The following is a 26,672-nucleotide window of genomic DNA, read 5'->3' as shown; positions in this document are numbered from 1 at the left end:
TATTTTGGTATCTACAAATTAATATGATTGAGAATATATGAGTTTATTTTTGTATCATTATTTATTTCAATATTTTACATACCGGTATTAGATATTCTGATCCACACCAGTTGGAGGCGGCAATGCAATCGTTGTTTGCCAACCGCCAATAAACCACAAAGAAGAAGAAGATCAACTAGGAGCAGCAAGTGCAGATAGCTTTAAGCTAACGCTAGCTATCATAACATTATTAACCCCAATTTGGGGCCTTAATCAGTCATTGTCTTGCTACCTTGTTTAAGGCAGGCTTCACTGGCTAAACATGCAGAAATACGAAAAGCTTGAAAAAATCGGAGAGGGTAAGTTTCATACGCTTTTTATAAAGTTAATATTAGCTAGCCTGGTTTGCTACCATAGCATTAATGTAGTTGCAGTGCTAGCTAACGTTAGCTAGATTGTAAGCTTTGTGCCTGCGTTAACTAGCTAATTTCCTTGTTTACCATACACAAAGCTGTGTGTAACGTCACAGGTTTTACTTGCACTAGAATGTGTTAGTGACAACATCTGTCAGAATATTTCTGCCTGCCAGCATTTACGATACTAACGGTTGCTAGCTTACGTTAGCGTCAGGACCTCTTGACGTTGCTATGCCATTCATCAATACGATACCTTATAACGTTATATGCTCCGTAGGTACGTATGGGACAGTTTTCAAGGCTAAAAACAGAGAAACCCACGAAATTGTGGCTTTGAAAAGGGTCAGGCTGGACGACGACGACGAGGTAACGTTATGTTTTCAGAATAACAATATTAATTGCATTAACGTTATCTCTAACGTTAGCTAGATGAGTAATATTGTTGCACACCCTGTACAAAACCGTACTGCCTTCTTTTCCTTTCTAAAACGGCTATATTGTACATATTTGTTAGGGTCTTTAACATATTTTTTTATTGCAATATTTGTATTCTATATTTATGTTCTTGGCTGTTGCAGTACTTTGCTCTATTGTTTTATTGTTTCTGTTGTTATTCCCTTTGTTTATTGTATGCACCAAACAGCCAAGGCAAATGTCATGCAAGTGAAAACTTACTTAGGAAATAAATCTCTTTCTGATTATTTGCTAGCACGTTGTTATCAGGCTAGTGCCAATCACACTGGGTGTCCTTTCTTTCAGGGGGTGCCAAGTTCTGCTCTGAGAGAAATATGTCTTCTGAAGGAACTAAAGCATAAAAACATTGTCAGGTCAGTCTGCTGAATTTACCTTGTGTTGGTGTGAGAGTGACAGGTAGTGTTTCTCTGTTTGTCAGATGAGTTAAAATGCTAATCAGTTTGCATTCATGTCAACAACCATTAAGTCAAAGCTGTTCTGTCTTTTCCAGACTACATGATGTTTTGCACAGTGACAAGAAGTTAACCTTGGTTTTTGAATATTGTGATCAGGTGAGATAGTCGTCCCAAACATACAGTATGTTTTAATGTGTACCTTTTAGTGCTAATGTGTGTCTCTTATCAACTGCAGGATTTGAAGAAGTATTTTGACAGCTGCAATGGGGATCTAGATCCTGAAACTGTGAAGGTGAGAGATAAACATCCTGGATAGTCCACAAAGAGGGTTTAACCAAGGACAGCATGTCTGCTTAAATGCATACTATATAGACAGTTTGGTTTGTAGATAGTCTCATCTTTTATGGAGGAAATATTTATTCATAATTAAAATTGAAAGTCCAAAGAGAAATGAAAGTCCAAAGAGAAAACGAAGCAAAATCAAATGAAAAATATTATTAGTTTTTTAAATTTTCCATTTCACTGTTGTTGCATGAAATGTCGTTTGTGTTTAGCCTACATCATCAGTTTCTATCATGTGAAATAAGAGGCCAAGCCAGCCTGGTGGTGAAGCTGCAGACAGATGCTCCTCAACAGTGTGCTCCCCAGCAGTCAGCTCCACCTGCTGTTCATAAGGTGCCTCTGCACCCTCATTTACATTGACGTGTCAAGTCCAAATGAAAAGCCAATGTTAAATGGAAATTGAAAAGCCAAATATTAAATCCAAATGAAAATACAATGTGAAATTGAAAAGCCAAATATTAAATCCAAATTAAAAGCCAATGTTAAATTGAAATTGAAAAGCCAAATATTAAATCCAAATGGAAAAGCCAATGTTAAATTGAAATTGAAAAGCCAAATATTAAATCCAAATGGAAAAGCCAAATGGAAAATTTAAAAAAAATAATAATATTTTTTAATTTGATCTCGCTTCGTTTTCTCTTTGGACTTTAAATTTCTCTTTGGACTTTAAATTTACAATTTAGGGTACAAGCGGCCGAAATGGGTTTCCTCAGGAGGGTAGCTGGCGTCTCCCTTAGAGATAGGGTGAGAAGCTCAGATATCCGTGAGGAGCTCGGAGTAGAGCCGCTGCTCCTTTGCGTCGAAAGGAGCCAGTTGAGGTGGTTCGGGCATCTGGTAAGGATGCCCCCTGGGCGCCTCACTATGGAGGTGTTCCAGGCACGTCCAGCTGGGAGGAGGCCTCGGGGAAGACCCAGGACTAGGTGGAGGGATTATATCTCCAACCTGGCCTGGGAACGCCTCAGGATCCCCCAGTCGGAGCTGGTTAATGTGGCTAGGGAAAGGGAAGTTTGGGGTCCCTGCTGGAGCTGCTACCCCACGACCCAATACCGGATAAGCGGACGAAGATGGATGGATGGATGGACTTTAAATTTGAATAATGAATAAATATTTCCTCCATAATCTTTGGCCTCTGATTTTTATCAGTATGTCTGTTGCATCACATGCAACTTGGAATTAACTGCTTAAAGATTGTTTTGTCTCTAAACGTTCTCTCTCTGATGCAGTCATTCATGTACCAGCTGTTGAAAGGCCTCGCTTTCTGTCACAGTCGAAATGTTCTTCATAGAGATCTGAAGCCACAGAATCTCCTCATAAACAGAGTGAGTGGTTAAGTGCATTTGGACTTTGTCAGGCTGCACAAACTATGCACACTTCAAATTAGTAACCACGTATGTATAATGTGTAAAATGTGTAGCTAAATCTGATGCTCTGTAGTTTTTTGTTTGTTTGTGTTAATATAATTTGGTAATATTTGGTAACTTGTGTCTCTGTTTATAGAATGGGGAGTTGAAGCTGGCTGACTTTGGGTTGGCTCGAGCCTTTGGCATACCTGTGAGGTGTTACTCAGCAGAGGTAGGTTGTACTTAATTAACACATTAAGTGCTAAAAACTGACTTCTTCCATCTTAATATGTGTAACCTGCATGAAATAGCATTGCTTTTTGGATCATTCAATATCTAAAGAGAAACCAAGTCAAAGACTGAATTTTAAACATTTTTCCGAGAGATTTTGAATTGGGTGCTAACCATATGAAGAGAGTTATCTTCACCTTATATTAGGCCTGCACGATATTGGAAAAAACTTACATTGCGATATTTTTTTTCTCCCTGCGATATATATTGCGATATGAAAAAAAGACAAATTTTTACAAGAGGACATAAATAGCCCTATTTAGTCATTCTCAACTACTGGGGTAATTTTGTAGGGGAGTGCATCTACAAAGAAAATAAAAATGAAAAAGGAAATTTTCTTATGTGAACCAGTCTTTGTAATGCTTTTCAAAAAACAAAGCAAGTAAGCGCTGTGATTACTCTTCTGAAGTGATTTTGGAGAGGGAAATTAGGAAGAAATACACTGGTTGACTGACATAACACCATTGTATTCACATAATATCAATCCAGGCTAAAGTGAATGATATTAATAATGCATGCATGTTGCTTCCTCTAAATTTCAGGTTGTTGTTTGATAAATTGATTAAAATTGATCATGATTGTTGGTTTGCTGTGCATGCAGAGCCTGCATGTCACACTCTTGTGAATCCAATCCACAACAAACTGTGTATCCAAGAGCACTTAAATCAGTGTAAATTACATCAGAAACAGACTGCTGTTGTAGATAAGTGTTACGTTTCCAGCGTCGCAGCTCCGAACCATAACGTTAATTGGGACAGACGCCTTGTTTCTTTAGGCTAACTATGTTAGCTTTAGCATGGCTGGTAGCAGCTTTCTGCGGTGAAAAATGGCCGGGATATGTCGTGATTATGTTGCATTAATCAGGTGATTTAGTTTGTCTTTGCAGCGAACATAAAACACTGACTACTGTAGCTTCACTACCCATGGAAAAGCATGTGCATCACTGTGTCAGCGGCAGCTGCCGCTTACGGTACTTTTCTACACACGGGAGAGCCTCACTTCCCATAACAACCCCCCTCCCGTCGGACTAACGTTACGTCACATGACCACCTGTCTTAAAGGGGAAGGGTCGGCCGGTAACAATCATGGAAAAGGAGAACGGTGAAAGTTTACTTTTTTATCAAGCAGCAAAGAAGTTGTAGTGTCAACATCGCAACGTCCTGCGATGTGACTATCGCGCATGCGCACATTGCGATGTAGACGATGAAACTAAATATCGTGCAGCCCTACCTTATATACAAACCACACAATTGGTGACACAAGAGTCCTTAATTGCGTCTCCATATAAATATAATCTTCATTCCTGTTTTGCATATGCTTTTACAATAAATAAAATAAAACCGGCAGCTGATTGGACGAATGCATCACGTGGGTCTGGTTTCTCTGGAAATTCAAAGACAGACTGTCATGGCGGCCGATTATCGGCTTAGTGTGTCTTGGGCTTTAGAGTGCATAAGCTTATCTTTCCTCTCTGCATGTTGACAGAGAGCCATGCTCCGACACACACACACACGCGGATGGTGCAAACTCGAGCAAACTACGTTGTCTCTGCAGTTTTGTTTAAGTCATCAATGCCGATAAAGTGGTTGCAAGTGTGGTTACAGTTTACAAAACTTCACGCAGACAGCGTTTGCTGCAATATGATATTAATGCGAAAGCGGTCGCGGTGCTGTTGCTTGCCGTTACGCTTCCTCTGAGACAAGCGGGCACAACAGTGGTTTCTCTAAAATGTGAACGGTACCCAACCACTCTAATCAAAAATCAATTGGTAATTAAAGACAAATAAAAAAGGTTGACACAAATAAAAAAGGTTGACACCAATTTATAATGTGATTTATGATGATATGAATAGTAAATTGAAAGCTTTCAGGCTTTGTAGGGCTAGACGACATGATCTAAACATCCATATCTCAGTATAAAAAGTAATAAAATATGGCTCATCTAACTAGCACACTGCAACAACAATGGCAGATATGTGGCCTCTTCTACAGCGTTCCCTTTTTTAGGCTATTAAAATGCTCTCATTTGTGTGAACAGTCGATTCACACAGTTTCTCTGAAGTTAAGCCATTATTTAATGATGGGAGGGAGTCAAACACACAGCAGCATGTGGTTTAACTGGTGTTTTGATGTTTTTGTTGATGCTGATGATATCAAAGAAATGACAGGCAAGTTTCAGATAGGTTTAGTGAAGTTGGTCGGCTGACCTAAGGCCCTGGCGCACCAATCTCATGAGGGGGAACTTGACCCAGGGTGACTACTACTGATGTGAAAATGTAATAAACAGAAAACCTAGAGGGGAACAGAGTTTGAAGCATAGAGGATTTGAAGTAAGGTCATTTTAAATGGTCATTTCATTTCAGAGGATGTATTACCCTGAGACTCTTAGCACTGGTTCAGCAAGAAGAAATGGATGGTCCTACAAATATCTCACACCACACGGATATTCTTTATGCAGTACATGTAGCATAAATTAAATGCAGTAACTGAAGTTCTTATGACAGTATGGGGATTTAAAGAAAATCCCCATACTATCTATCACTATTATCTTTCACTATTATTGCCCGCCAAGTCAAATGGTTCAGACGAGTTCATTAGTGTTCTTACGGAAATATGTAGAGTTCCCCACACTTATTTTGAAATTCTACTCCATAAAGTCATACACCTAGATGAATGAAAAATCCCCCACAACCCAACAGGTGGGTGGCGGCTTTGAAACCCAAAAAGACAATAAATAAAAAATGAACATTGCGAATGGTTGTGACTCAATTTCTGATGTCTTTAAATTACTTGCATCTATGTGTTTCTAGTTTCCAGGATCTACAAAATAAGTTTTCCCTGTAAACATAACTCATGTAAAGGTGTTCTGTAGCAGGTGGTCACATCATTGGCATTCATACTCAATTTAACTTTTAAACTTTTCAAGCTGATGCACTGCAGTCAGCCCACACATTATCTCTGGGAAATAAAACTTTTCTATCATTTTTTAAAATTATTTTTACTCTGTTCTGTCAGTGCACATCACTAAACAAATGTTCATATAACCTTGAAAATAACTCTTAAGACAATCAACACCTGACAAAGCAGCGGTCTGTTAAAGTTGTCAAGAAGGTGTAATGGAAACCAGATGGCTGATTTAAGTTCACCATTTAGTATTTCTGACTGTGCGGCCAAATCCATCTCTTTGTGAAATCAGTGTTGTACAAAATAATGCCTGAACGATTGTGCTAACACCAGTTTGGCTGTAATAATTGGTGTGATTGGATCTAATTCTTACACTTTACTCTGTGATTTGACGTAGGTGGTGACTTTGTGGTACAGGCCTCCAGATGTGCTTTTTGGTGCAAAACTTTATTCTACCTCAATTGACATGTGGTCTGCAGGATGCATATTTGCAGGTTTGTTTGTGACTGTTGACATGAATGAGGATAGAAGTTGCTCTATTTTTGTCTCTCGAACTTTGTTCCATTATCTTGTGTGCGTAGGATACTGTTGATACTAATAAAACTAAAATCATAATTCGTTTAAGTATATGGCACTTTTGTTAAACATTGCTTTCAGGGTTCAGCCCTAAATTGCCAAGCACCAGTTTATTTACATGTGTTTCAGCTTACTAGAGAACAGCAGAGAATAGCAAAAATTAAAAGATGGTGTTAAATTGGAGCTAAATGTAATTATTTATTAACAATGTACAATTTGTATAATGGGGCAAACCAGGACCACTATGGAAATACGTTTTTTTATTTTATTTATATATATATATATATATTTTTTTAGGGCTGTCAGCGTTAACACGTTAATCGCGATGCGATTAAGGGCTGATGCGATACATTTTTTTTAATCCGCATGCCGGCATTTATTAATTTATTTTACACTTCACTCGGCTTTGCGTCGTGCCTAACAGGCTACTATTTTGACCCTTTGCAGCACCGTTACTTATCAAGCTGCCACTTCCTCGTAACACATCCTGCTGCTGCAGGCTGCAGGCATGATGGAGAAAGACAGCAGCAATGAAATCCTGAATGGCGCTTTTTATTTTCCAAAACTCCTGGACGGCTCGTAGACAAGTCGAAAGCCATATGCACATTGTGTAAACCCGAATTAAAAGATTACCGAAGCATGTCAAGCTTGAGCTACCACCTACGGAGCTAAGCATAGTAGTACAGTTAACGTGATGCTACCAGCTAGCATGCTACCCACTCAGGAGAGTGCTACTTGCCGACCTGCGGATGAAACCAAATCCCCAAAAATGACTACAGCTCTTGCGAAACAGGTGGCAACTAACTGCAGACCTGTCGGCATCGTAGAAGACTCGGGTCTTAAAGACGTACTACGGTTGACCTGTCTCGTTGCCGTCGAGGGGGACAGTAGTTTTCACGGATACACAGCCTGTATGACACAGAGAAAGCAGCCACAGTGGAACTGCTGCCAAGTGCAAACGCTGTCTCATGAACCGGTGATCACTGGACGTCAGTGAGTAATCAAAATTATTTAGGAGTTACTAAACACTATATTGACTCTAGTAAGGATAGGGAGTTTTTTAGTTAGGTACTTGGAGGAATTGTGCAATAATGACAGATTTTTCTTTTGTTTACAGTAAATAAATAATTACAAATCTTAAAATCAAGTTCATAAAGTACCTTTCTTTGCATTCATTTGATTCCCAGTCAAGATACACTGGTAAAAAATGCTTTTGATTGTTAATATGTACTTAAAAACTGTTCTGAAATGCAAAATAATAGAATTTTAATCATGTGATAAAATATGCGATTAACTATAGAAATTCAGTGATTAATCACGATTAAAAAAAAATGTATCGTTTGACAACCCTAATTTTTTTTTAAGATTATTTTTTGGGCATTTTCAGTCTTTATTTTGATAGGACGGCAGAAGAGAGAGGGGGAAATGACATGCAGCAAAGGGCCGCAGGTTGGAGTCGAACTGCGTCGAGGAGTAAACCTCTATTTATGGGCGCCCGCTCTACCAGCTGAGCTATCCGGGCGCCCTAATAAGTTATTTTAACTTTTATAACTTTTAGGGTTTTTATCCAGCCATGCTTCAATGTTATAAATGAAAAAAGTGTGTTATGTAGGTTGTTTTATGACATAATAAAACAAAACCATATATAAAATGTTAATCGTGTTTCATTTTGATTCCATGTCCCATTCAGAGCTGGCTAATGCTGGAAGGCCTTTATTCCCCGGGAACGATGTGGACGACCAGTTGAAAAGAATCTTCAGATATCTTTATTTTTTACATAATTTGTAGGTATTGACAACTTGTGTCTTCTGCTGATAAAGTTTGGTATGTGGGACTCTGAGACCACACAGGTGGTATTCAGGCAGAACTGTTGATTGATGCTATGTGATGAATGATTTAAAGTCTTAACAGGTTGGGCACATCTCTGTTGCAAAAAGTCTTTCTTTAACCGCTTGGTACATTGTTGGGAACACCAACTGAAGAACAGTGGCAGACAATGACGAAACTCCCCGATTACAAGGTAACTTATTAATGCCTTTTATTTTTTAAGACCCACAGTGGATGGAGTATACCCCATGTCTTACTGAACGATTCTTTAACTGCTTCTCTTTCTACCTACAGCCATATCCAATGTATCCAGCCACCACCTCACTGGTGAATGTGGTTCCTAAACTAAGTAGCACAGGAAGGGATCTACTCCAGGTACTTTGACTTTGTCTACCTTCATTCAAATATCAAATTCAGTTTTTACATCTGTGGTCAGTACAAAGGTTCTTCTTTTATATAGTTTTCTTTTATAATTTTGCAAATAGTTGAGTAACTTCATCTAAAATGAATGACCAACCAGTTGTTGCTAATAAACACTTTTGCTTGCAAGATATTAGATATTGCTGTTAACTTATTCAAAGTTTCCTTTTGATCTCACCCAGAACCTGTTGAAATGTAATCCTGTCCAGAGGATCTCTGCAGAAGAGGCCTTGCAGCACCCTTACTTTGCTGATTTCTGCCCACCCTAAATGCTAAATGCTCTCGCTGAACCTCAGCCACCAGAACCAATCATCCTTCACTCTGTTGGGTCATTAGGACCAGTCCCAACATGGCAAATCCCTCACCGGTTTTCAAACACTCTCTTGCATTTTATTCTGTTGTGCCTCTGTGTGGAACAAAGTCCTGGTGGCTCTGCAAGGTTTTAGGTTCTTTTAAACTGCAAGCCTGTTTAATTTGGTACATATACGCCTCCCAGTTAACTAGCCGTGGGAGGGTGCACTATGTGTTGCATTGAATACATTTTTATACCTGTGGAAACAGTTGTAAACAAGACGTACCATTAATTGCTTCCATTAATAGGAGTCTTAACATTGGTGGAGACTGTAGTTTTGATGCCAATACCTATATTGATATTTGAGAGTTTGAAAAATGTAGATCTATTGGCCATCAACACAAAGCATAAACACAAATGTTTGAAAATCACTCAAATTTGATTATTAAAGAATTGAGATATGTGTGGACAGACTATGTAATGGTGACACTATTTCTCGATGATCTAAAACATTTGGCATTTCTGTACTGCAGGTTGTTCCTTATTAGCCACAATATACTCTAGTTCTGGTGCTGGTACGGACCCGTCTGTGATAAGTTAATATCTGCTGATATTTTGGCTCTAGTGATTCCCAGGCAGCTTAGGCTACAATGTTGCGATTTTAATTGCTTGATTTGTCAGTTTTAGAATCAAAAGCGAGCAATTTATTTGAAAGTTGTATAGGCTTAAGTTGATGATACTTTATTTTTAGGATTGTATGTTATTTTTGTAACACTTTATTTTACAAGTCTGTAATTTATAGAACTACTGTATGTGATTTGGTACTAATTTCTTTCTTAATATTTATAAATGATTCTCTTATTATGGAAACTTCATTCTCCATATATCCTAAATTGTATGTAAAATGTTTCAGTTAGTCTGCATTGCACTGACTAAATGACTCTCGAGGTTACACTAGCTATTAATTAGAAATGAGTAATTGGAAGTGTACACTGTCTATTTTCCCTGTAATTAGTACCAAATGACACTTCTTTCCAGGAGATTATTATGCAATTACAGACCTGTAAAATACACGGTTATATTGTTATTTTTACCTTTTAGACCAGAACAGACTACAGACTTGTCATTCTGATGTCTCACATACAAATAGTACATTGTCCCACTACCTATTACAAGATTGTATAAGAGCATGGGAAGCTAATTTATGATTTTCTTTTTTTCTTCAGGCTTTTTATTTCCCCTCTTGTATTTGTCTTTTGTGCACTTTGTTTTACAATATTAAGTATGTTGAACACTGACAGCCAGGATTTATAGTCGGTCATCAATAAATGGGCCTATATATAAATGAATAGTGGACCATTAGTGACACATTACTTTTTTTTTTTCTTTTTTTTTTTTTTACATCATCTTTATCATTATTATACTAATAATGTATTTTAGCTTTTTCTGAAATTATTTTGTAATTGTTGAATAAGAGATAAAAGCATCCAGGTAATCCACTGATAATCTGAATTTTCATATGATGATTGTTTTGCACCATTAGCGGTTTCTATTCTGGTAACTTATTATATTAACATAGTTAATAGCTTGCAGTGTTATTTTACTCTGGATTGTTACAGCGCTACTTATCCCATAAAAGGCTACATAATGAGTTGTTTGAAGTAGCTGTGTTAATAGGTAAATGTTTTATTTTCATTTTGCTGACGTAAGACTAGATAATGGATGCATGTATTTATTAATGGTGGAATGTCTGCTCATTTGTTTGTTCACAACCTTATTTGGTACAGAAATTCTCTTTTTGAATGATTTAATGTTACTCCGATCTATAGCATTTAGCCGGTTCTTTTTAGGATTTAAAATGTGTGAAGGTTGTGTGTGTGGATTAAGTTGTAATGAAAAAAAAAAACACAAAAGCATTTGCTCTCAGTATTTCATTATATCATAATGACAGGACATTTCAGACAAACTGCTGTAGAGTTACTTTATACAGCTTACATTTTAATTTTGGCTGAAAAGTAGATTTTGCACTTTGCTTTTGTTGGTCAAATTTGGGACAGATGTCAGTGATTCTTTTTGTGTATTTTCAGCCAATAAGACTCAGTATTCAGTAAAGTGGACTTAAATACATGTTTGCTTTTGAAATTGGAAGTTCATTTTTGACCTTGGAACCAGTACTTGACAAAACTGTCTCACCAGAAGGTCCATCCCTATGGTCCATCATTTAAGTAGCTGTTGTGGAGCTTTCGATCATATCCAACTGAGCTCCAGAACAGCCGCTATATACACCCTGTGGTGAGATTTTTTTTTTTTTTTTCACTAAACGTTTGATTTCTATGAAAATTATTTACACAGCTTGCACATTCACAAGTCACCTGGAATATTTTGCATTTTGGGAACATCTGTTGTAAATAGTAAAAAGAAAAAAAGAGAATATTGTAGACTGGATCTCAACTGTTACTTTTGTCAGTGTACACCAGCCGAGGCTGCTATAGGTTTGATTAAACTAGCTATGAGCTTTGTTTATAGCCCTTGAAAACTTAGTTTCAAATACAATATTTTTCTCAATATACAACAAATGTGACTGTTGCTTATTTAGACACACACGTGTATGTGTGTGTGTCTAAATAAGCAACAATCACATTAAGGTTAAGGAATAAATGAGGTCTTAAAGCTACAGTTGGTAACTTGAATAAAAACTAACCTTTCGTCCTATTTGCTTAAACTGTCACTATACCTGACAGTGCTACATGAATCAAATCATCTGTGCAAATCCCATTCCTCTGCCTCCTCCTGGTGCTCTGTTAAATGTGCTACTGCCAGGATATAGTGAGTTTCAGCAAATATGTTTTTATAAAAATCACCTACTGAACTTCAAGTAAGAGTTTAACAATAAAAAAACTGAGCTAGTCTGCTTCATCAGGACTGAATGCTTGTAACCTGGCAACATAAGTAAAAAACCCACCAAATGTCATTAGATTATTATTTAAATGTTGCACAATTCTGATCATTCAGGTGCACAAAAGTATGACATCACCTATTTCCAGTTGAGCCCACATCTAACCAAAGAGACGAGCTAAAAACGACACAAAAACAGAATTCAGTCAATTTGCCAAAATGGTTTCTAATTTTGTCCTTTGTGAGAATGTGATTGGTTTTTGGGCCGGTCCCCCTACAGGTTGTCTCATTGGAACTACAACTCGTGCGTCCCGCCCCTTTGGTCCCCCTACAGGTTGTCTCATTGGGAAGTTACATAGTATGCCTTTAAGTTGGCATGCAGTTTGGTTTGTCAGTAAAGTGATAGTTTGACTTAAGACGGACTACGTTACACATAGTTAAGTGTGTATTAACTATTTAATGTACAGTTCAGAGTTACAATCACATATCTACAATAAAATTCACATAAAGCACATAGAGCCAGATGAAGCAAGTTCAATTCCCCAGATGTTTTGCGGATGGAAACCTTGGTGTTACTTTTAAGAACCAGTCTTGAAGCCACATTATGTTCATTTAATCCATATAAAGTGATGGAAAGCTATAGCCTTTTTTTCCCACAACTGCAGAATATCTATCTTTTTGAGTATTGCACGGTTTGAGAAGGATGTGGAGAACGTCATTTTGATTAATCTGGCTCCAAAAATACATTTGGGACCATACAAAGTGAATAACATGGCTAAGATTACATTAATAGACCAGAGATAATAGGATACATAATGATCATGCAAGGAAGAAAATGGGTGATGTAACAACTGAAAAACTAATAATTAAAGAGGTCAAATCTAGGTGTTGGGGGACAGAAATATATAGAATATGGTTTTCTACTTGGCCATAACTATGCAGTAAATACCAGGACTACCTAATGAGCACAAACAGTTCAGTAATAGTTTATGCCAGTTCAGATACACTCTGCTGTTCTGTGACTGGTAGTAAGGCAGGGTGTGTGGGGAGAGAGAGGTAAAGACCCAGGACATTTTCACAATTCCTTCATCCACAGTTTGCGGTAATGCTGGGTCATTTTTATGCGTTTTAACCCAACAACATGACAAAAACACACATACTCAAAATCATCATGGCAATGCAGCAGCATCAGAATAGCATAATTGTGTAACGTGAATTGGCATTTGTGTCTATTTATTTTGCTATTGATGGTTAATATACAGTTGTCATATCATACATGTGTGTTGCAGTTGGCAGCTGTTCAGTCTACATCCATTCCAGCTGTTGAATATGTCATGAATTGAAAATGGGAATCCTAAAACTTTTTTTTAATGTCAATTTGTTAACACTTGTATCTGATTCAGTGCATTTATTGCTCATGACACAGTGTCACTGATTCACCTTTTTTGTTTCCTGAAAAGTCAAATTTCCACTGAAAAGTAAAAGTTTCATTTAGATAAATTCTTTTCACGAGGTGGTGTCCAGCTCCTTTTGGAGTAAGCTCCTATTAACAGTGAACACACCACGTACAACAGTGGTTGTAGTTAAAACTAAAGCCATAGAAGGTAGTCACAACCATAGACGTCCAGTCATTGGCTTTCAAGTGATGGCTGATTTCCAAGGGTTTGTGCTTCACATCAACAGTCATCTAATACACAGTCAACAGAGTAATAAAGCTACAGTGTTATGAACACCACTTAACTTGATTGGCATTATACTTGAAAGTTTCACATAAAAAAACAAAACAACTATACTCTGAATTTCCAGTAAAGTATTTATAGTGAGGATATGCAAGTACCTACAAGTCCATAACTGTAGTGTCAAGGATTTAAATAACATAGTGACCATTAACAAGAGAGGAAGTACACTCACACAAAGATAAGAAGAAAAGTTGTGTACGTAAGTAAGATGGGTAAATATAGAGTTTATTATACTTGATCATTTATACATCACAAACTCTTATTTGTGACTTATTACATCTTCTGGAATAATAATAAAAGGATACAATGGTAAAATTGTACAATGCATTTCTGTCATAAATCAATTGAACTGAATGGGGCTGAGGTGTGTGGTGGTTTTGATGTTTTGAGGCAATTCTCTTGTATCTAATAAAGTCTATTTAGTTGTCAGTCACATTATACTGTAATCACCAGAAACTCAAAGACACTTACGGCCCACCCAGATAGAAAATCCAAATTCCTTTTGGTGTAAGAACAGATGAAAAAACACTTATCTCTCTCTCTATATATATATATCGATATATTGATACATATATTTTTGACAAATGTCTCACATGAGCAGTATAGAATTTCGTAATGGCATTTGATTTTATTTGTATTTACAAATTTCTCTCAAGTTTAGGAATGTCACCAACAAGCCTTTTAAAGTCTACGTATGTTCAATAGAGAATAGATTACTATCACAGGGGATTGTGCTGATGAACACCTTTAAGACACAGTAATGAAAAAAGAATTGAGAATTATTAAAAAGGCAAAAAAGGAAAACCTGATTGTTCCTCTTCTAGTGAATTCAATGTAAATAAATAAGGGAGAATTTCTGCAGCAAGCTGCATGCTAGCATTTTTTTGTGACAGCACAGCAACACTATCCTACAAAATGGGAAAACAATGAAGATTGAAATGTCAGCTAAATAAAAATACAATCAACAGCCTTTTTTGGCCTCTTTTACCCTTACTGTGTGTAAAAAGTGACTTAAGTTAACAAACCCATCCAATTCAGCGGTTCCATCGCCATCCACATGAATTAAAACTAGATACTTGCATATACACAAATAATGAAGTTCCTTTTCTATTTTTAAATTGATTTAGCACAGTCGTCTAATTTATGAGACAATCCAAAGCCTCACAGTAGCAAAAGGCAACATTAAACACCAGTCTAGTGTTTTGATTCAGGTATGAGCAGCTCTTTTATCCAACAATCAAGCTTATTGAAGTCGAGCAGATTTCTGAAAAGGCTCTCCTGTTCAAACTGGTGACAGTATAAGGTCACTCAATACAGCATTAGTTAGTTGCTGGAGACGTAACACTGTTGAGAAACTGTAATGCTACACTACCAATCCACATGTATTCTCTTTTTTTTGTGTACAGCAAAACCTGCACAACAGTGCTACATCTCATCACAGGTCAGAAAGCCTTTTTTGGACCCATTTCTCATCACTGATTGTATAACTCTAAAGTGACTGCATAAGAAAAACAAATCCATGAAATTAAACATGAATAAATTAACACTGATGCCTTGACATGGCAGTTAAACCTGAGTTCTGTTTTGGAAGTGGTCTCTTTTTTTTCTGATGATAGTACTCTATTTCTATTCAGGCATTGATAAACTCTATTACATGTATATGTTTCTGAGTTATACACTCAACCGTTAAATACATAAATTAATTCACAGTTTGCTGTCAAGTCCTCAGATGTGCCACCCCACCCCCTACTTGATGTTGTCAACAAGCAAACTCTTCAAAGTTGCCTAGAGTCGGGTGACGAGGTAACATGTTCGGCGTGAATCCGAGACTGTCCGAGTGACTCCGGAGGGTGTCACAGGTGCTCTGCAAAACAGAGGGAAGGGAAGGAGGGAAGACGAGTTCAACCGGGTTAAGGGAGGGGCGATGAAGGGAGTGATGATGATGATGATGATGTAGGAAATAAATGAGCCACAGGAAAAAATGAGAGCAACCGGGACGATGAAGGGATGTGGTGGAAATTGAAAAAAAAAAACAACGTAAAAACGTATGGGGTGAGGACAAATTGTGGAAAAACGCATTAGAAAAAAGAAAAGGATATATAATGGAGGGCCATAAATAGACAGAAACATATGTGGACAATGATGAGATAATGAATACAACAGATTTGAAAGTTCCAAGATCAGACACATTGCATATGTTTCACAGGTAGTGAAAAGAGAGTTTAAAGAAAACCAGGGGAAGGTAGGGAAAGATGAATGAAAGGAGGGAGAAGAGAAAGAAAACAGCATATTTTTAGTCCTGTTTTTACACTAGCATATTAGGTTCTTAAAGTTACGGAAGTTGAAACATCCACATATGTCTGCATCCCCCTGTATGTGCAAAGGTGCTCGCTGAGTAGATGATACTCCTGATACTGTATTTGAAAAACAACCATTGGTAGTCCCATCGGGAAAACTGGCTATTCCAGCAGACAAAGAACCATTTATATTTTGTGCAAACTCACTGCATGCAGACCTGTGATAACATCACAAAGTAATGCATCTAGTGATGTTATCTGGCACGAGCCTCAAATGCATTGCCTCTAAATGGACCTCTGTGCTGCATGGAAATAAACAGATGTCGTGTGGTTCAGCTTTTTGTACAACAATTTAATAAATATGTAATCTGTTTTCACAGGAGTACTGCGCTTTATCCTATTGGGAAAGAAAGCATCATTATTCAGTGGAAGGTGCACGTTTTGCATAGTGCAGAGAATCAAATCGTTGTGCACCTCGAGAATCCAACCAACTTCTGTTGAGCCAATAAATACAGAAACACACCAAACTAACCTGTCCTGACACCACGGTAGATATTAAAATGCTCACTGCAGTTGGATAATCACCCCTCTTTTTCTTCACTATCTACCAAATCATTTGTAGCCACTGAGGAAATGATGTATGAGATGGTCTCAGGTATGTATAAAAGAGAGGGACAGCATGGGAGGGAGCATCTATTATCAATGGGGTGTGCTACCTGGGGGCATGATTAGGCGTGACACCAGGGCTGGTTGGGTTCTCTGGAAACTCCTGGAATAGACATGATGAAAAGAAAGATGGGTGAGGGTGACTGAAATGAAAATAAAACACAATGCAAATGCTAATAGTAAAAGTAGTGAGGGAATGCTGCAAGAGTGTTTTTCCCCTCCGGATATCATTAAAGTAGGAAGATAGCTTTCCAATAAAAAGATTTTTTTTTAATAAGCAGGGAAAAGGCGATTACTGTCATCCAGAAGTGTTAAAGATCACTAAAGAGAATGAAAGTCAAACTTAAAATAAGAGTCTAAAAAACACGAAATGCATTACTTTACTGTTGGGTTGTTTGAGTGGAGATGTGAACAATGAACTAGTTGAAAAACGGTTATTGAAAATGAGAGAAAGGAAGTATAAAAGGATGGTTTATTGTAAGCAGGTGAACATATGAAATGAATGGGGCAGAATACAGTAAATATCACACTATGTAAGACTCCAGTAAAAGCATGACATACTGTAAATATCAGCTCACTAAATAAATGCTTTATCTAGTGCCACTTAAAAACAAGACTGACTAAAATAACTTCCTTCATCACTATGTTGGCTTAAATTAACATATATCCACTTCTACTGCAGAGAATAAACAACTTCTTTCAATCTTTTCTTCCACATCAGCAATCAAACCAAATCCTGAACCCGAGGCAACTGAGCATGCATGTATACAAACCACATGCAGACACAAACCCATGGCTTTTTCACTAATTTGAAGAAAAAGTGGCATGAATTGCTGGTAATGAAAAAGTATTGGGCTTGTGTGTCACACAACAAAGAATGAGAGCTTGCATTTCTAAGATTTTGCCAATAATGGATGCAAACTGGGGGATTCGGTATACTCAGGGACAAAAGAAAAAAAAATCGGCTTAAATGCTTTTGATTAAAACAGCACCAGAAAAAAAGGAAATGTTTCTCTTTTGTTAGTGCTTCCACCCCTACAATAAGCTGCAGAGGGGGATTAGTGGCTTTTAGTTGATATTTGGACTTGAGATACGACCAGTGATCCCCATGTGTTAGAAAGAACTGGATTACGTGGTTGTTACAGTTTATATTTTGAAATTAAGTTCAATTTGGATTGAAATTAAAGTTTAGTTTGTTTTTGAAAAAAAGTTATTGTAGTTGTAATGGTAGTTAGACAACTTATTAAAATACCTATGATAAAAATGTTTGTTTTTTACAGAACCAAGTCATGATTGTTGTTTGTGCATTTCACACAGATTATCTGAAATCTGAAATAACAGAAATAACCTGCTCTTCTGTGTAATCTGAATTTGAACAGACAACTATAGAGATATGAAGATATAAAAGAACAAGTGACATAATGTCATTTAGCTATAGCTATGTTCATTTTCACCAATTTTGTAATAGTATGAAACGCAATATGTAGATAGTCTCTCAACTCTAATATACTATGCTACAAAGGATGTACTATGCTGGTGAAACACAGAACAGATTTAAGTTGTGCACATATATTACTAAATAAGCATTTTTAAGAACATAGGGTAAATCATTTATAAAAAATAAAAGTGGACCCAAGCAACTTCTATGTGGGACTCCTCAGGAGTTATTTATTTATTTGCTATCAGAGAAGATACTCGCTTTATTCTGTCAGAGAGGTAAAGCTTAATCTGTAGAAGAGCTATGATCAACAACATCAATTTAAAATGTGACTGAAAATAGTAATGTCACATATTTTTCTCAGCACAGTGAGTTTACTAACGGTTCTACAACTGTAGTCAGGTTTGATTCAGTAGTATGTGCTGAAAATTTGCTGATTACTCATATTAAGAAGGTATATTTCAGTTCTAAATAATTTCTCAACTGCTCTGTATAAAGCTTACATAACAGTCTGCAGAGGAAGCTGAGGTGCCTCTGGATGCCAGTGTGTTAAACCACTGGGCTTGACAAAATGCTGTGATTTAAGGCAGTACAGAACTGCCCTACATTATTCTAGCTTTCATTTTAAAGTTTAAATGGGATTTATTGACTTGAAGGCTTTGAAAATGAGTTGATCATGAAATGTTAATAACATCTCCAGACCGCTTAACCTTGTTCTGTTTTCTGCTCATTCTTCTACATGAATCCAGTATGAATTTCCTCTGATCATACCGCCAGACATAAAGTGGCAAAACAATAACCGCTTTTCCCGCTATAAGTGAACCGTAATTACATGATCGAGGGTGATATTAAGAAGCTTCTGTATATTGTGTAAATACTGAAAAGTGGGTTGGTGTGTGGGATCAACTACGGTAAGGGCTAAACCTCTGAATGTAAAAGCAGTTTATGAGTCATTATAAGAAGCTACTGTAATCCAGAGCAGCTCAGACACTTTAACTTGTCCATGCACTGTAGTTTAAGGGAACTCAAGTAGCAAAACACATGACAAACCACAAAAAAACCTTGAAATAAGAGACTTATAAAGTCTGTTTGCCCCTTGTAAATACTCATCTGAGTTCCATCTGTAAAAACTATTATAGATTTCTTTCATCATAGCGCATAATTTGTGCTGCTCCTCTATATTTCCCATGTAAATAAAGTACTGTACGTGCGTAATATTAGCTACAGTGATTATGCATTCATACTGTGCTATCAAAACAAGGTTTATATATTATTAATGATTATGTTTTCTAGCACAATACATCTTTTCTGCATGGGAAATTGAAACTAACGATTATATAGTGTTGTGTGGCTTTGTTTTCTCTCTGATGCTGTTCATTAAAAGCATTTCCAGTGTTAGCAGACATTTTATGTTGTTATTGTTGTTTCTGAGGCTCATTTATTACATAGCATTAATATAATTCAATCAAATGCATTCTGAGAGAATTACCAGATTGTCGCTCTGACAACGCTGTGGTCGTTTCTTGCGTATGAAGTAACCCAAAACCTTATCCTTAATCACCTAAATGCAAAAACATAAGATACACATTGTTCACAGATGGAATACATCATGGTCAGTGACATTAATACTGAACATTAGCAGTAAAAATATATTTCATTTACATTTTGGAAAATACAATTATTCACTGTCTTGCCGAGAGTCGGATGAGATAATTGATACCACTCTCATGTCTGTACAGTAAACATGAAGCTACTCCTAGTCAGCTTAGCTTAGCATAAAGACTGGGAACAGGGGAAAGAGCTTACATAACATCACTAATTAGCAAGTTACATCTTGTTCATTTAATCCATACAAAAACCGGATTGCAGGAACTACAAGTTGTGGTTTTTGCTGGAGGTTATGTGCTGGACTTTCTCTTGGCGGGAGCAGTTGTTAGGCAACCATGTATTTACTGCTCCCAGTCAAATAGTCAGATACATAACCACCCCACAAAAGCCAAAACGTGACATTTTTAAACTTCAGTTTTTGTATGCATTAAACAAACGAAATATAAGGTGTCATATAAGTGTCTATTCTAATTAGTGAGCTTTAGAGGTGCTTGTAGGCAGATTTTGTTCCCTTCGAACAGAGCCAGGCTAGCCAATTCCAGTCTTTATGCTTAGCAACACTAACTGGCTGCTGATTCATATTTACCGTACATACGCAAGACTCTGAGTAAGCTTATATCCTAACATGTCAAACTATTCCTTTAAGATTAAACACAAGGAGTACAAATATAACCAAAGGTTATTTCAGACTTTCTTTACATGGTGTCAAAATAAAAATCAATTAGCTGTAAAGTGTTATACTTAACTATTCATCTTTATAGACAGAAGGACAACAATAAATTGAATTAGTGTTTACATTTTAATTAGTGAAAACCATCACTTTACCTCATATAGGTAGTCAAATATTTCCAGTATTGTTAAGACACTGGCTCCGATAAACAGCCCCATCTGACCTCCAATGTCACCTAGAAGAAGAAAGATTAACAGATATGGGCAGGTACAGTAATTGAACAATGGCTGTCACTTCTAATTCAGTATCTCTCAGAGTAATCTGAGCAGAACTGTCAAAAGTGTCCATCCAGCCCAACTTCTCATCAGACCCAACCCGGCTGCCCTTGCAAGAGCATCAGATTATGAAAATGTGTTCAGCCTGTTTCACAAGTTCCAAGAGGAAACCTCAAAGCACCAGGTGTGAACACACTATGTGAAATGTGTGGTGGGGGCCCGCTGAGAGTGCTGATATGAGGTCAAGCACATTTTTCTGTCACAATAAACCTGAAACTTCGAGAATCTTACCAAGAAGCCCTGCAATTTCATAGGCCTTCTTCTGCTCAATCTTCTCATAATTCAGAGCTTCAAAGAAGATGTCCATGACCAATATATTTTCTCTGGTGGGAGGACAGACAAGAGCACACCCAATATAGTTTATTTCTGGTAATATTACATTACACCAAATGGTATCTCACATTTCCTGTGTAACTATCTTTCATTATTGTTACATTGAAGGTGAACGATGGAGACCCAGGTCATGCTACATCAAAGTACATCCATCAATCAACAAAAAAAAAAGGCTGAGATCTGAATAACTGACTGCTACCAAATACTTACCCAATATATTGCTCAGTTTTGTTGAATTTCTTAGCCAGATACTTAGCAGATGCCTTACTGGGGATCTTAACCATGGACAGCTCCTTGCCATAGCGAGTCATGTTGCAGGGGGTCTGACAGACACAGTAATCGTTGTCTTTCTCTACCAAAAAGTCTGTGGATGATCAAAGTCATTTAAAAATATTGTGATCACTGCGAAGAATCAAACAAACCTGCATACAGTGGCTCTCTAAAAATATCTCTGCACACAACTGAAAAACTACATTCGCTGCCATCGTTCACTTTCCATGAAAGCAAATAATGACTGAAGCTATGATACAGAGGAGGGAGAAATAAAGCTCTATGGGATTTATTTGACATCAGCAAAGCATAAACACATCACAAATCTACCTAATGGAATTTTTTAAACAATCATTTTACTTTATTATTTTTGCTTCAGCACTGTCTGAGATTAAAGTAATTTCAAGTTAAAGCTACAGAGGTATTACATAAAGGCTTGAGTAGTCTCATGGCACTGCTGCTGAACACTTGGTTGAATTTAGACATTAATGCAAAACTATCACACTAATATTTTAATACGTATGCGGTAAAGTGTGTGGGCTCACCTAAAGCTGGGTCAGCACAGTCTTTGTACTGCTCAGGTGTGCAAACTGTTGAGGTCCCTGTTTCAAATAATATTAGGGTAAAATGAGGACAGAAGTATTTGCAACATGTTTTAATTGGTCACGTCTTTCTGAAATCATACCAGGCATGTGAACCATCCTGCAGTTGCAGTTCTCTAGCAGGTACCGGGTTTCACAGTCAATGCGGCAGGCGGTGATGCTGTACGTGGAGAAGTATTCAGAGTCTATGGGAGTAGACTTGCAATCTCCCCAAGGCGGAGGGAGGTACTGAAGCTAAAAGAGCAAACAGCACATGTTTTCCCACAGTATATCAGCACACAGGATTACAACGAATAACATTATGCAAGTCCAGTACAGCAAAAGTACAAAAGAGGACAACAAACTGACAAAACCCAACACAAATGTAAAAAAAAAAAATAAAAAATACATAAAAAAAATAAATACAGAAGCATTTAAATGAAAATGTGCACTGAGACAATTTGGGCGGAAAACATCCGGTCAGACCAACATTATTGCTCATGTATAGCAGCAAGCAGACATCATGCAGAACATTACTGATGCAGGTCTAGTCCTCGGTAGAAAGCAGAATACCATAGAAAAAGAGACAGGCTTAATAGAAATCTGTAAAATATGTAGATTTAGACAGGACACCACAGTCAATGGACAAATATTACAACCCTGAGAACTCAATAACTCAATAATAAAGAGCTATTGAATGAACAAATAAATGTTTGAATGAATTTAACAGACATTATAGATCATTACATCCTATTTTATAGTAAATAGTTGATGAATTCCTAATGAATAAACTACTCTCCAGAAGCTTATAAAACAACTTTTTATTGTTGATTAACTATTTTTAATCTAAGCCCATGAGCGTTTGTTATAAAACTACCCTGGACTGCAAAGCCATGTGAATTAAACAACAAAGTGAAATCAGTCTGTAGTCTCATTAGAGGTAAAACTCTCATTAAAAGGTGAAGAGCAGGTCATTACATTTATGAGTAACTCAGGGAATTCTAAATTAATCCACTAATGAGGAATATTTAATGCCTGAATTTTAAGGTTTTGGACCCATGGTACTCGTCTTATAACTGCAGCAATGTGCCCCGTGTGTGTGTGTGTGTGTGTGTGTGTGTGTGTGTGTGTGTGTGTGTGTGTGTGTGTGTGTGTGTGTGCGTGCAATCTGTTTTAGAGCTCTTCAACACTTTACAGGAACGTTTTCTAAACCAACATTTAACTACTGAAGGAAAAACTATGACCGATTCTGCTCTGGCTCAAAAGGCCAGAGTCTATCTGACTCCACTTGGTCACTTAATTCTGTGTTCTTGACTGGCAGACCAGGAAATCAATACTCGGGATTGGCTCAGTTAAATTTTAACAAAGCTTTAGTAAATGATATTGCAAGCAGAATACAACTTATGCATCATGACAAACAGGTACCACAAGACTACAGGTACAACAAGACTTTCAGTCCGCTTTAAAAGTCTTAGCAGTTTGTGGTAATGAATGCTTACTACTCATTTTATGACAAAAAAAGAACTAATTATTTATGAAGGCTAACAATGCTTGCATGGGCATTGAAGCATATAGCTACTAATTGCAGTGGGAGCTAGTCAATGCCAAAGGCTTCTTCCTGACAAACTTCCCGAGAACTGATGCTGCTATTCACAATCATCTCCACCAGCTCTAACCAGGTTAACTCTGACAATCTAATAGGCATTCAGTCAATAGAAAATGACAGAGATAGAGTGCCAGTCAGTGATGGAGTGGACTTAAATTAGCTAACATTATTAAGCCTTTATTGAACTCCATTTCTGGGCCACAGGGTTAAAAAATGATGCCAGAGTCGTCATGGGTAATAAAACCCAATAAATCATATTGTCTGGTCCCTCCAGATGACATTAAGTAGCAGTCCAGTGGATCGCCCTGATAACGTAAAGGCAAAACAAACAGAACTGTACATGGCGGTGAGAGGAAAAGCCAAACAACCGCTTTGATGAAGATACAGACTCAGATTAATGGATTAAAGCTGGAATGAAACCCATTACTGTAGCTGCTCTTTACTGACATCTATAAAACATAGAAGACGATGGACGGACTGCAGATGTTGGATGTTGTTGCATTAGCCACACGGAGGGGGATAGATGGATGGGGGTGCAGCAGATGAAAGTGTTGGACTTACTGATGGGTGTGTAGCTATTTAACAATAGAGTATTTGTGGCATGCAGCAAACCCAAACAGTCATACGCCACCCTCCGCTCTTGGCTGGAAACAAACGTTTGGAAGCCGGGGAAGACCCCAAAGCCCAGCTCATGGAGGAAAGGAGGCTCTGACTAAGTGTGAAGCTGTACCTTTATGCCGGCCTCATAGGACGTCTCATCTAGGGTGAGGGAACACAGCCCACATGATTATCTAAATAATAAAGAGGGACAGAAAGTGGTCCACCCCTTCGGACAGAAAGACAGCCTGTTGTCAGTATACTCCCAACGGCGCCTGAGAACTTCGGTACTGCTGGGTTGTCATTTTCTCTTCTCACATCCACTCAAGCTTGAGTGACGACACAGTTCAGTTCCCCCCCCCCATTACATAATTCTACTCTAAAATGTGGTGGTGTAGTCTTCACATGTCTCTGAGCTCACAAGTCATAGCTTCCTATTATAAATTAAATTCCTTCAGAATCTTCACAAATGAAGTCTTGAAATCATAAGTGCTTCATCAGGCGGCCTATTATTACACTGAGAGCAGTGTCACTATACACGTCGGAGACTGACTGAAATTAATGCTGGCCAGACTTTAATGACAGTCTAATTAATTCAGCGCATCTTTTAGGTCGTAAACAAGTCTTTTAGCTGTCACTGGTGTGGGCACTCGTGTCACGATTATAAATGACAATCCATGCACTTTTGCTTTCAGCGGGAATCTTTGTGATGTTGATTAATAGATCAGAAACACTTCTTGGAGATGGCTGAACCATTTTACAACACTTGTGCAGAGAAAGAGAGTCAAAAAGAAATATTATTATTATGTTTCAAAACTGCTTCCCAAAAATAGAAGTTGTCATCTTTGTGGTGTCCAAGTGTCTGTTTTAAAAGACCAAACTCTGCCTCAATCATCCTATGTTATTCTGCTAAAACAATGGTGGAAGATTTTCTTTGGTCATTTATCTCATGCTCATGAACTGACCAAGACCATTAACTTTAGGAGCAAAATCATATAAATTAGGCTTGATTCATTTCTCAAGTAATGAATTGGATTTACTGATGGACTATCCTTAATTTCACGCCTTCAAAAGGACTGATTATGTGGGGGGAATTTTAATGAGCCTGCAGCACAATACAGAAATACACTTGATCCCGAAGGTAATCATTACAAAATCCTAAAATCTTTGGTGGCACAGGCGCCATTTTCTTGCAACTTACAATGAGGGGTTTTCTGCTTGTCAGAGGATATTTCCCTATTCTGTCACTGTTTGGAAATCAAAATATTGGTGTTTGGCTTGTGTGCTTTTCTAATGTAGACAAAAGACTTGTCTTGGCAACATCACATTAATGCTTTACATTTTCATAACATTTGGATAGGACACATCCATGTGAGCTCAGTGTTATGACCTTGAACACAGGCTTTTCGATCAATTCAGGCTTAACTATAGTTATTACTTTTCGCCTATCACCGAAAGCAGTGAAGGGATAGTTGAGGGCTGGAAACACATTTTCTACAAAGCCTGCCACAGGCTTTTTTGCTTCCCTTTGCTTCATTTTACTGTGCCCCTAAATCAAAGTACATTTTAAAATATGTCTTCAAAATAGCTGGGGGTCATCTTTCTAATCTGACAACAGATACTTTAAGTGTTAGTGGAATTGGGAAATAAACTAATATGATGACAGGTTGCACCAGGCTTCTTTTAATAGTTCAATTTACCATCAAAAACATGATAATAGTTTTAATATCTTTCCCTTTCCCTCAAGATTCAGGAAGTCTTGAGAGGGCATCTTAGGAGTGCAGTTAGTTATAGTAAGTCTTTAAAACAGTCTGATTTTGGCTAGAATCTGCTGCCAATAGACCATATTAGCAATAATTTCAGTGAGAAAAATCATAAATGTTTTACAATTTCCTTAAGGGGTGTTAATAAGAAATTGTTAATCATCTTTTCAAACACTTTGAATAAGATGATCAGAATTAATATTTTGATCATTAAAGCCTGCTGACCATGGCTGTGTGAATTCAGTCAGTTTTTCTCTGCCTTGTCTTTGAATGCGCCACTAGAGACAATTTTTACATATATACAGTATTTTTGTGTGGTGTAAGTTTTTTTTGTGTGGCTCAGATAAGCACAGTATGCTTGTATGCTTGCATCCAATCATTACTTGGCCCTGCTCTATCAACATTCCTTGGCTGCTGTAATCCTTCAGTTTCATGGAACCAGAATCACTGGGTATTTATATAACACCTTAACTGCAGATTTCCCACACAGTGTAAATCAAAGATAAGATTTTGCTCCAGGCTCTGTGACACAGAGTTAATGGGCAATGGCTGGCGAGGATTTGTAGACAAACACAGAATGACGCAGAGCAAAAAAGGTCCAGGTTGGAGGAGAGGAGGC

At 37.5% G+C, this 26,672-nt stretch overlaps 2 protein-coding genes across 4 annotated transcripts in view; one reads left to right on the top strand and one right to left on the bottom strand.

Annotated features, from left to right (window-relative positions):
* The first annotated feature begins 161 nt into the window (after positions 1-161).
* On the top strand, positions 162-11,382 carry cdk5 (cyclin dependent kinase 5). Its single transcript, XM_078264011.1, has 12 exons — positions 162-338; positions 673-761; positions 1,155-1,222; positions 1,360-1,420; positions 1,500-1,556; positions 2,830-2,925; positions 3,104-3,178; positions 6,538-6,634; positions 8,407-8,478; positions 8,678-8,736; positions 8,838-8,918; positions 9,146-11,382. The coding sequence occupies exons 1-12, from the start codon at positions 302-304 to the stop codon at positions 9,230-9,232; spliced, it is 879 nt and encodes a 292-aa protein (XP_078120137.1). The 5' UTR covers positions 162-301; the 3' UTR covers positions 9,233-11,382.
* Positions 11,383-14,492: 3,110 nt separating this feature from the next.
* The window catches only part of asic1c (acid-sensing (proton-gated) ion channel 1c), a 28,428-nt gene continuing 16,248 nt past the window's right edge, over positions 14,493-26,672 (bottom strand). For 2 of the 3 annotated variants that reach the window (XM_078264010.1, XM_078264008.1), the window contains exons 4-11: positions 22,192-22,342; positions 22,052-22,108; positions 21,447-21,600; positions 21,135-21,226; positions 20,724-20,803; positions 19,780-19,851; positions 16,903-16,955; positions 14,493-15,753 (exon numbers count right to left, since the gene is read on the bottom strand). In XM_078264010.1, the coding sequence (XP_078120136.1) occupies positions 15,675-15,753; positions 16,903-16,955; positions 19,780-19,851; positions 20,724-20,803; positions 21,135-21,226; positions 21,447-21,600; positions 22,052-22,108; positions 22,192-22,342 (738 nt within the window). In that variant the 3' untranslated portion in view covers positions 14,493-15,674. The remainder of the gene's footprint in view (positions 15,754-16,902; positions 16,956-19,779; positions 19,852-20,723; positions 20,804-21,134; positions 21,227-21,446; positions 21,601-22,051; positions 22,109-22,191; positions 22,343-26,672) is intronic. The other variant, XM_078264009.1, reaches the window with a different exon arrangement.

This window comes from Sander vitreus, chromosome 12 (assembly GCF_031162955.1).
Source record: "Sander vitreus isolate 19-12246 chromosome 12, sanVit1, whole genome shotgun sequence".
NCBI classification, from domain to species: Eukaryota; Metazoa; Chordata; class Actinopteri; order Perciformes; family Percidae; genus Sander; species Sander vitreus.
Note: the sequence above shows the minus strand (reverse complement) of the source record. Positions and strands in the feature narration are given on the sequence as shown.

Coding starts and splice junctions, on each gene's coding strand:
- cdk5 (XM_078264011.1), top strand. CDS start 302: ATGCAGAAATACGAAAAGCTTGAAAAAATCGGAGAGG. Junction 1,223..1,359: donor AAGCATAAAAACATTGTCAG/GTCAGTCTGCTG, acceptor TGTCTTTTCCAG/ACTACATGATGTTTTGCACA. Junction 8,919..9,145: donor CAGGAAGGGATCTACTCCAG/GTACTTTGACTT, acceptor GATCTCACCCAG/AACCTGTTGAAATGTAATCC.